The 11,663-nt window shown below is 44.5% G+C and overlaps 1 protein-coding gene across 6 annotated transcripts in view; it reads left to right on the top strand.

Annotated features, from left to right (window-relative positions):
• SLC29A1 (solute carrier family 29 member 1 (Augustine blood group)) overlaps positions 1 to 5,054 on the top strand; it is a 104,254-nt gene extending 99,200 nt beyond the window's left edge. For all 6 annotated transcript variants that reach the window (XM_054977799.1, XM_054977807.1, XM_054977823.1 and 3 more), the window contains exons 12-13: positions 2,576 to 2,775; positions 3,671 to 5,054. In XM_054977799.1, coding sequence (XP_054833774.1) covers positions 2,576 to 2,775; positions 3,671 to 3,794 — 324 coding nt within the window. In that variant the 3' untranslated portion in view covers positions 3,795 to 5,054. The remainder of the gene's footprint in view (positions 1 to 2,575; positions 2,776 to 3,670) is intronic.
• The last annotated feature ends 6,609 nt before the right edge of the window (positions 5,055 to 11,663 follow it).

Raw genomic sequence — 11,663 nt, forward strand, 5'->3', positions numbered from 1 at the left:
TTACACAGTCACAGTGAAAATTTTCCTGTTAAAGAATATGATGTGTGTTTTGGCCATGCCACACTGTCTTTTAGGGGGATTCTTTTCTCCAGGTAGGAGAAGATGGGAGATTCTCATGGTGACATAAGAATACTGTTATTAAATCAGACAAATACTTTAAATCATTACAGGTGGAGGAGACCAAAAGACAATTGAGCCCTAGCTCCTGATCTAATTGAGTGCCACAGATCAAGTTACACAATCCAGTAGATTCCACAAGTATATTCCCTGCAGTAAGGTGCCACTAGTGAGGCAGAGTGTTGTAGTGATTAGATTGTCAGATTAGGATCCGAGAGACCCAAGTTTGAATCCCTGCTCTGCCGTGGAAGCTCACTGTGTGACCTTGGGCTAGTCAAACACTCTCAGCCTAAACTATTTCATAGGGCTGTGAGGATAAAAAGAAAGAGAAGAGAACAAATTAAGCTGCTTTGGATCCCCACTGGGGAGAAGGGTGGGGTATAAATGAAGTAAAACAAAGAAATAGGACAAGGACAAATAGCTGTAGATGACTCAAACAAGTGAACCAAGGTACATATTACAGGAACAACCAAAATAAAAATGTGAACACAAATCAAGTTCACATCTGTGAGCAGAAGGAAAATTTGTGTGATATGAGCTGCTTATTGTACATAAGGAAGCAGTTAAAAGCATCTTAAGAATTATCTGACCTGTTTCAATCAGGAGAGGGTATATGTTATACAGCTGGTATAAATGTCATGTTCATGTCTTGGGATTGCCAGTTAAAGAATCTTAGACTGGAAAATAGCTGAGTTTAATTTCTGGAGAAACTGTTACTAGTCAGGATGAGATCTTTATCTAGATGATTTTTTTTCCTGCTGTTGATTAATTTCAGCAATCAAAATGCACCTGAGGTAAAGAAAGTGACTACTAAGTCTGGTAGAGGTTAGTGTAAGTGTTGTGTCCTGCTGGAAATTATTAAAGTTTTGCCAAGGTCCTCATGCCACAGCTGAGGGCATGGCATAATGATCACTAGTGTGTCCCGTTTATATAGATGGCTTTTCCAGCTCTAGGATGTTGTTTTCCACTGGTCATGATTGCCTGTGTAGGAATTATTGCTCAACTTTCCCATCATGCCAACATGAAGTTGATTCAAGCACGCCAAAGCTGACAGGAACATCTGGTCTTTTGGCCATTCCTCTGCTCAAACAAGGGCAAGTGGGAGCCATCTGTGTGATCTTCCTCTTGCCTTGGTTAGGAGGAAGAGTCTCAGGGATGAGGGAAAATGGGAACTTCTCACCCTTCTTTCAGATGCCCATAGAGCAGCCAGGAGCTGTTTATCCCTGCCTGTCACTGTAACTGCAAGAACTGACTGCAGTTTGTTGACAGGAGGGTTTGGACTGACAGGCTTAGCATGGTGGCCACAGAGAATCCAAGAATGTGTGTGAAGAACGAACTGTTCTCTGGGATGTGTCATTTGAACCAGATACTGAAACACTGAGCCAACAGCTGCAAATAAATAAATGGGACTGTTTATGTATAAAGTGAAAATCCTGTTTGAACCATTCTTCACCTTCACACTGGTGAATAAATTGTAAGCTCCTTGAGGCAGGGACCTGAATTATTTTATGTTAGTCTATGAAACTAAATGTATACAGTGGTACTGGAATTCTGGAATAAATGCCTTTCCACACATCTCTTGTAGGAAGACATTTAAAGAACTCACATGAAACTTCAGGCCACTGTCCAACCAGGTCTCTGTTTGGAGCATCTTCATACTTTACATTTTGGGTGTCCAGACTACTATGTGATCACTTAAATCCTGATACCACCCTGAAGGTGTCTAAACTGGACCTTGAACATCATGCTCTGTTTTTAAGCTGCTTTTGTTGTTTAGGTAGAAATGTTTTTTAAATAAATAAAGCATATTCCTGTACCCAAATCATGTCTACTCAATTTATGACCCACTGAACTGTACACAATCTGCAGGAGCTAAACACCCCTGCCTGGAACTGCAAAAGCAGGGGTTCAAGTTCAGTGGAGCATTCTGTTGGGAATTCCACTCAGTCCCAAGGGATTTCTAAGCTCTTTTCCAAAATCCATTGAAATCCCCCCAAGACTAAGCAAATCTTTATATCTCAGCAAGATTCTACCTTGAAATCACAATTTAGACAATTTTCAAATTGAGAACCATATGGAGATTGATCGTGGTTGTCATAAAACAGAGAATTCATTGAGAAACTGCACTTTGGGGGAAAATCCACCACAAGGTGAAAAAATTGAGGCTGTGTGTGAAAGGAACAAACAGCATGAAGCAAAATATGACTATGTTTTGTTAAATGCATGGTGGGAGAACAGGTCCCAGTATGAAAAGCACAAGTCTACTGTTTGTGCTGGAAGCCCAACTGACCCACTCCCCCCATTCCCAGACAGGCATATAAAAAAAAAAACCTCACTAGAGAATAGGGAGATTCATCTAAGTGCGTGCTGTGTTAGCTGGTCACCTATTCATATGGCAAGTACTAATTGTAGTAAAAGGTATAGTAAAAAGCAATTCTCTCTTCTCCACCCTTTGCAGCCTGGAAAGGATAGTTCCCTGCTCCCTTTCATGGTGATTTTCCGTGTAATCTTCATTCCCCTCTTCATGCTGTGTAATGTGGATCCCCGCTCGAAGCTGCCTGTCATCTTTGCCCACGATGCTTGGTACATCGTCTTCATGATCTTCTTCTCCTTCTCCAATGGCTACCTGGCCAGCCTCTGCATGTGCTTTGGGCCCAAGTGAGTATCTCCTAAGGAGGCAGCTCTGAGCAACAAGAGCAGCTTGCACCTCACTCAGCCTCTGCTTCTCCTGCTCCATAAACACTGATGGATCATTCATATGAAGGGTGGCAGTTACAGTGCTAATTGAATTGGCAGGCAAGCATTAGCTTCACGTGTCTCCTCCACTGGTCGACAGCCTTACCCTTTGGCCATCCACAGGCAGAGGGATTTCCCCACAGCAAGAGACTGTGGTTAAGCTTGGTGTTCTCAGTCTTGAAGGGGCTGCTGCTCATCATAATCCACCCTGGATTATTTGTTTAAGCAAGTTTGGGTACTTGCCCAGGAATTCCCCAACATTTTTTTCAGTATGTCCCTTAGCATGGTGACAAAAATTTTCCTTACTCTTTGGTTCAAGTTTCATGTCACGTCCTGAATTCCACCCATCCCAGCTGGAGGGACCCAAGAACCATGAATACACAATGCATATGAAGAGGGGAAAAGCAGTCAAGCGTAGGTCACTGGTCTTAACTGAAGCCATAGCGTGGGAGATGGGAATTCTTCAAAGGGTCTGAATCTTGCTACACTGCCATCATGCATATGCTGATACAGGATGATGCCATGTTCTGGCACTAAGCAGGTATAATCTTCCTAAAAGGCCATTAATTCAGACGTGAGCGCTTAGCACAAGCTGAGTACATACTTATTGACCAAAGTGGGGGGAGATATCAAAAACATTTAATATCAGCATAACATTAAATACAGAATACAAATATTAAATTCAATAGGATGAATAGGTACACTTTTTTTCCTTTTTGTAATTTGTGGTATGCATATCCTGACCAGATTTGACACCCTGTATTGATTTGTATGGATGGGCTGTTGCTGCCTTTTCCCTCTCCCTTTCTCTTACTAGGAAGGTGTTGCCACATGAAGCAGAGACTACTGGAACCATCATGGCATTTTTCCTGTCATTGGGCCTGGCTTTGGGAGCTGTCTCCTCCTTCCTATTCAAATACGTAATCTATCAGGGCATGTAATCTAGACTACCTTGGGGAGGAGAGACAGAGGATCAGTGTCACCCACTCAGAGATCAGAGCAACATGGATTCCTTGCCTGCTTTCCAAGAACTCATTGCTGTAGCTGATGTGTGCATCATATGACTTGGAGTGTGGCTCTTTCCTTATTTTGCTGAAGACTCTGCTCCTCTTGTGTGTGATCTTTACCCTTGCCAGCAATGTCTGACCTCTACCAGTCCAGCATTACATAGCCTTCCCTCCAAGGTACATCAATATGTTTCCATGTTATGCCTGCCAAGGCCAAGATTGTTCATACTGTGTGCTTAAGCAGGGGATGCTCGCAATTCTCTGTCTCTGTGTTTTTACATTGCTGTGTTCTCTACTGCCAGGCAGAAGGGATTTATCCCCTTGCACCAGTGCTGCCTCAGCCTCCCAGTCCTGCTCCCACTTATATGAAGCCAGTCTGAATATCCAAGATTAATAAATATTTGCTCAGCGGTCAGAAAGAAATGTTTATCCTTACATTACTGCAAAGCCAGGGGGCAGTATGGAAACAATCCAGAGTTCTATCAAGCAAACACCATGTCTTTACACCTCAGTGACACAGTCGCTCTCTTGGGGAGCATTTCAGGCATATTCCAGCCACATGGTTGTCTGGCCCCTACCTAATCTCCATGCTGAAAAAGAATAAAGTGGAAGCCTAGCTACTCCTGCCCCTGGCTCACCTAGCAGAAGGACCTGAGGTGGATTCTAACCGATGGAGCAAGATCATGATGGATAGTATTGCTTTGGTAAATCAACTCTGCCTCACAGTTATCAGGCTTGAATTCTTCCACATTGCTTTGTAAATATATAAATGTACAGCTGCCATTTTGTATATAGTCTGCCAACACCCCTGACTTTTAATCCTACCCCCATCTTTCAAAAGATTTCTACTCTGCTGTAGTGGCCATAAAAGGGGGTGTCATGAGGGCTGTCCCTCAGCATTATTCATGGAGTTTTAGAAAGGCTGAGCTCTCTATTCGCTGTCCCACTGCTAGCTCATGGCCTGGCTTTAAGGGCTAAAATAGATGGAACTCCACCTCCACCTTTGGGTTGCTCAAAGCAGTCAATTTTCAGTTCATTTTATGTATTGGATTGTAAAGCTCAGGGTTTGTTATTTTAACTTTTTTAAAAAAATCTTAAACATTGTCATTTTTATGAGAGCGCTTATAGCCCTCCAAGGAATGGAGGAACACCTGTGTTTATTATAAACCAGAAAATAAAATAAAATATAGGACTTTTTTTTAAAAAAAAGGTTATGTCTGGAATCTTATTTCAAGAGAGAGAAGGAAAAATACAGGGTAGTAACATCAGAAGGGGTATGGTAAGAGCACCATCTGAATGGCAGCCAACACTTAGACCAAAGGCAGAGGCTAATACCACTAGGAGAAGGTGGAAGACATTAAAATGTGTGGAAGCATTGAGGGGAAACCTACTGTGTCTCCAGGACAGCCGGAGCATGGATCAAGCAGCAGCAGCACTGGAACTGAGCAGTCAGAGGTCAGTGTAGAAGGCTCACCTTTATGTTTCTACCTCAAATCAAGACGACGCAGCAAAGGAGATGGCAGGTTGGAGTATGTGGCTTGACCCTTCCTCCCAGTTACTTTCCCGTTTGATCATCTCAGCCCGCCTGCCTGGAATTTCAGCTAGGAGGAAACTAGGTTGTGGATTGGGGAGGAACTAAGATGAGAGAGTAAGCATGAAAACATCTCTGTATCCTGCCTGCCTGTCTCAAATGCAGCTCTCCTTGCAGCTACTTTATAATGGAGGGAACCACAGCAAGGAACATGTGCTAGTAAGGAAAAGATCTAGTTTGGCAATGATTTTGAAGAGGCTGGAATTTTGAAAGGAGGAGTCACTATGTGTCATGTGTGCACAGTGTGTGCAGTCACCCCACATTCACTTCCAGTAAAATAACTTTGCAGATTTAAAAAATATTGTTTCCAGAACCTGCTTTACCAAGGAAGTGAGGCTTTTCTCAAAACCACTTTCAGAGAACTCTAGCCAGAATGCCTTCTAAAGCTATGACAGAGCTATAGTACCATCTGTTGGCCATACCTCTCCATTGCAATGCCATACTAACCCACGCATAATACAAGTATTCTTCATTGACACACCTTTCTCAACAATGGGCACCCAAAGTAGCATACACTGTAATGCCCTCTATTTTATCCTCACAACAATCCTATGAGGCATGTTTAAGATCTCGGAACCAGCACAACAAATAAATCGGCACAATTCTAGTGCAAGACCAGGGCATACTTTCATTAATTATAACCCCAACTTGCCAGTTCTTTGAACTGGAAAGGAGTTCTTGCTGTTTAGGCTCTATAAAGTAGTTACAGTTCTGAAGAAAGGAAGGTTTCAAGTCAGGGAAAAGCGTGGTTCCCATTACAGTAACAACAAACTATTTCTAACATAAAAAGCAGAGTTTTAGTTGTTAGAGTAGCCTGATGACCCGTTTCTCCTTCCCGGCATCAGAAGCTCACCCTACTGCACCTCTTTCGAAACAGCCAGATGAAGGAAATAAGCCAGAAACAACTCTACCACATGGTTCACGGCAGATTCCACAATTATACCTTCTGAAAATACAAATATTTTAAGTTGTTTAAATTTCTTCTGTGATTAGGGGAAGGAAAAGGAGCATCCTGCTGTTTGAAGAATCTGATCCACCACTGCTATGGATCCGGTATCAGTAGATGATTTTTGATGCTTCTGTTTGCTTCTTGGCTGCCACACCTGGAGATTTGTCTTTGTCCCAAGTTGCCGGCATTTGCCTCTGTGTTTTGTTTTCACTCTGTATGTGGCCTGGTTTTAGACTTCTGTCTCCAAAACTCATCCACTGCTTCCTCCACTGCCAGCATTTGTTCTTTTTAAGCAACCTTAATATTTCAGATTCTCTTGCTGAGGGATTGGTCAGCCAAGCAGATCCCCCACCCTTATGTTGGATTGGGGCAATTGCTTTTAGCCGTAAAAAATTCATCTGCAATTCTTACATAACTCCTGAGAAATTCAATCAAATTTGTTAATAGATTCCAGCTACACAGCCTGTCACTCCAGCAGTCTGTTGAAAGTTTAAAGTCCTGTGACCATCAGGTTAGAGAATAGATAAGAGTGTCCAAGAACTCTGTAAATCTATCATGGTAGAAAAAACTTTATTAAAGAATTAAGTATCTAGGTGAAGACATAGCTTACACGCACTTTATTTAGAAACCGTCTCAAATATACTCTGAAGAGTACAGCATTATTACGTTCTTATTTTAATCTCTATTACATAAACTGCCTCTAGGAGAGCCTTGCTGCCCAGGGCAAAGATTGAACCTCTTTGTCTAAAACATATTGTTTCACAGATAACAAGATACAAATATTTTAAATAAATAGATGTAGTTACAGAAGATGCAGTTACCAGTCTTGCAGTGAGACCATTCTGCCCAGTCCTAGTCCTTCCTCATGGACTATGGTTGAACCATACACATTTCTTGCTCAACTCTCATGAATCTCTCATCTCCACTACCAAAAGAAAAACAAAACCCAAACCATAAAACCTTGGACAGAAATGCAAATTATGCAGCAGAACAACTCTCATCAGTCCATCTTATTTGCCCTTGGAAAAAAATTACAAGAAGCGGGGTGCAATTAAACCTGCCTAATCCATGACACCTGAGGAAAGTTGCTGGTATGTATCTTCCAGCCTAAGGAACTTTCCCTCAACGTGTTTTTTTCTGTTGGACAAAAGCTTCAAATGCCACAGTGTGCAGAAGCATAGAGGCCATGAGGTTCCAAAGTGCCCCAAACTGCTACTGGCATATAAATAGGGATATATCTGGCTGTAGATGAAACACAATCTTCTTTCCTGGGTAGTCAAGTGGAGCCATCCCACTGCTTTCCGAGACCAATTGTTGAACCATGAGATCAGGAGGCAAGAAATGTCCAGACTATAAAGAGAAAAAGCCCTCCCATCACTCCCTCCCTCGCTCCACGTTACAGAAAAGTTTGAAACCCAACACTCTTCAGTTCTCATGTTATTTAGACGAGAGCTTCAGCCTGTGGCATGGGCGCCACAAGGGGGATAGGAAGTAAAGGCTTGTGGCTCTTCTAGACAAGGGCAGGAGCACACCTGCCTCTCCAGCATTGTGCTGTCCCCTGGTTTTATAGAGGAAACTGCTTTATGCAGTCAGGCCATTCAGTTCAGTACTCTTCATGCTAAATGGCAGCTACTCTCCAGAGTACTGCTCAGGCAGAGATCTTTCCCAGCCCTGCTACCAAAGAACCTTTAAATGAATCAACCCTGAGACAGACATGCAAAGCATGAGCACTACCACTGTGTAGAGGTGAAACCACACTAAAGCACTTACGTGCTATGGCAAGCACTAGAAAAGCTCTCTCTCATGCTTAGGACTTTCCACATTTGTCTGGTCCCTACTGGAATAATGTCAACCCTGGGAACTACAGAGCAGATTCTGGAGTGCAGGCGTTCATAAGCCCTGGTGAAGTCAATCATAAATAGCTATTCAGATAATACAATGGAATAAGGGAGTAACATTCGATTTATATACCATCCTTCAGGACAACTTAATGCCCACTCAGAGCGTTATCTTCACAACAATCACCATGAGGTGGGTGGGGAAGGTCACCCACCTGGCTTCAAGTGGAGGGGTGGGGAATCAAGCCTGGTTCTCCAGATTAGAGTCTTAACCCACTACACCAAACTGGCTCTCCAATACAAGAATAAAACTCCCAGTTGAAGTCCAAATTCGGATCATGCAGTTCTATATCCAGGAAGATACCCAGGTCTGAGACACTTACACAGAAACACCAGGAAAGCACGTACACTTGGAGAGGGAGAGGGGGGGAGGGGTGTGTGTGTGTGTGTAAAGTGCCATCAAGTTGCAGCTGGCATGCGCTGACTCCATTCAGGCAATACTTCAGAGGTGGTTTGCCATCGTTTGCCTCTGTGTAGCAACCCTGTACTTCCTTGGTGATTTCCCACCCAAGTACTAACCAGAGTCAACCCTGCTTAGCTTCTGAGATCTGATGAGAGCACCTGGGCCATCCAGACCATGGCTGAATACTTTTTTTTCCGTCCATGTACAAACACACAAAATAAATGCAATGATTTTCTGCAGTGTTTCTGATTTATTTATTCTGATTTAATTCTAATTTATTTATTTATTTGGTCATTCCCACACTACTACTTGACTAGCTGCTGTAGCAGAGTGTTTAAGTGACTGGGCAGTGAATCAGCACTGTTATTTTGACTCCCATTACTGCTATGAACTCTGCAGGTGACCTTGGGTAAGCCTCTCCTCCGGCTGTATTGTGGGATAACAACACTGACTTTGTTCACTGCTCTGAGTGTGACACTAATCTGTCCGGAAGGGTGGTATTTACTCACACTGTTGTTGTCATTATTACAGTACGTCAAAACTATCCATGTGGTCTAGCACCAGTGCTAGTTGGGAAAGTATCTGCTTGGTTGGGCTACCTAGACATGCCTAGCCGAAGAAGCCCTTCGATGAATTTGCCTCTTAAAGCAATCGAAACTAGCGGCCATTTCCACTTCTCACTCACCCCACCAAACCCCCGTCCCAGCGACACAGCAGTAATTATAGCTTGGGGGTGAGGAAATTTGCAAAGAGCGAGGATGGTCCAAAGGCTAGAGCGGAACACGTGTCTGGATGGGAAACATTCCTGGAAACTACGCCGGGATCTCCGGCCGCAGAAGTAATAAATAAGCAGCGCGCCATCCCGCCCCGCCCCGGTGGAGGGCGCCCGTCCGACCTCGGGCGAAGCCTGGAGCGGGAAAGCCGCCTCTCCACCGCCCCCTACTGATGGGCTTCGTGGGTCTGAGCCGGCCTGTAAAGGCTGCCGCAACGCCGCCCCCGCCCCCCCCCTCCGCTTCTTGCAATGAGGCACAACTAATCTGGGGCGCGACCGAGGGGACGCGGGCGGGTCAGGCTGTCCGACGCAGTCGCCGCGGCTCCAGAGGTTCCGGGTGCCCTGGAGAACAAGCGGAGGTGAAAGGAATCCAGACGCTGAGAAAAAGCGAGGACGGGACTGGAAGCCTCGCGTAGAAAGCGCTGGAAGGAAGTTGCGACACGGCTGGCTGTCTCCCTCCGCTGCCTCGCAAAGTATCCCAGGAAATAGTCCCCCGCCCCCCCCCCCAATCCAAGCCGGTTGCCTCGGCAGCGTCTTCTCCCAGTCCTGCGACCCTCGCTCCTGGGCCTTGGCCGGTACAGGGCGCGCCAGGGGTTAGGCCGGGGAGGAAGGGGGCGCTCGTGGATACGGGCGGAGAGCCTGTCTTGCTCCGCAGGAGGCTGCACGTGCTCAGAAACGGGGAGGGGGGGAGGAGAGGCGGGGGGCGCAAAGCAGGGGCAGAAAAGCTTCCCTTCTTGCGGAGCTAACACCGCCTCCCCCCCGCGCGAATTTCTAACAACAAGGCTCTTAAGGGAGGCGCGGGGGGGGGGCGCCGAGCCTTTCTCCCTCCCCCAGACCTGCCCTTTCCGCTCGTAGCTTAAGTGGGAAAGGTCGTGTGGGTCCCACAGCGCGCTCGCTTGGAACAGATGGCAGCAGACCGCCTCTTCTATAGAGGGCAGCTCAGTGGGCAACCCTGATGTGCAGAAAACTGGCACTGTAGGCATCAATACGAGCTTCCGTTTGGAGCCGGGTCTTCAGTTGGAGTCCTAAACATTGCCACTCATCCTGCAAAGCATTTGAGAGGTGAGTTGAACCAAGGCAAGTTTAGTCACACAAGTCACAAGCTGACTTGTGTAAATCTTTGAAACTTCTGCTGAAAATAATTTTTTTAAAAACAAACAAACACCTGTGCGAATTCAGTTGTTTAGTTAACCCGCTCAGTTCACCAAAAGATCTGACCAGGCCTGTAACTTAGTGATTGTAGTCAGAGGAATCTGGTGGCATCTGAAAGATTTTTTTTTAGCCTGCCTTACTTCTAAAGAAGACTCAAAACAGGTTTCAGTGATTTTTGAAATACTCCAAAATAAAACAAATAAAATGAAATCCACATAAAGCACACAGATTAAAACAACTTCAGATGACCAGAAACCCTTTATCTCCTGGGGAAACCGGTAGATAATTCAGTCTTGCACTGCTATCAAAATGCTAATAATGTGAGGACTATCCTGACCTGCACAGGAAAGCTATTCTGCCACAGGAGCTACTGTTGAAAAGGTTCCCAAGTGTGCATGTGCTGATACTATCTAGTTGCACAGTAGCACAGATGAGCCTTGATTCAATGAGCAAAGCTGCTGTCCAAGAATATATCAGGAGAGGTGATTTTGAAGATATGAGTATATTAGGACATGAAGGGTTTTACAGGTAACCCGCATCTTGAATTGAACCTGGAAACAAATAGGCAGCCAATCTAATAACTTTAGTACTGGTATAATATGTGAATTGTAGCTAACTTCTAATAAATAAAAGAGCCACAGCATTTTGCACTAGCTGAAGTGTCTGGATTATCTTCAAGGGCAACCCCATGTAAAGTATGTTATAATAGTCCTATCACAAGATTATTCTAGCACAAATCAGTGTGGCTAGATCAGCTAAGTCAAGGTAGAAAGCAATTTCTGTGTAAAATACACTTAGTTGTCACAGTTGCTTGTTTCTCCATTAGAAGAGCAGAAATTAACAAAATTCCTTAACTCTTAAAGGAGTCAGCCAAAGACTTTGTACCATATCAAAAATGTAAAGCATGATACATTGTGGAACCTCAACCTTGCTGTCCCGCATACTTTGGTTGTCTGGATTTGATTTAAACATTTTCTCAGCCATTGGTTACAGCCGACAAGCACTGACTTAGAACAGAGTTGGCAGCCTCTGATGGTT

This window comes from Eublepharis macularius, chromosome 1 (genome assembly GCF_028583425.1).
Source record: "Eublepharis macularius isolate TG4126 chromosome 1, MPM_Emac_v1.0, whole genome shotgun sequence".
NCBI classification, from domain to species: domain Eukaryota; kingdom Metazoa; phylum Chordata; class Lepidosauria; order Squamata; family Eublepharidae; genus Eublepharis; species Eublepharis macularius.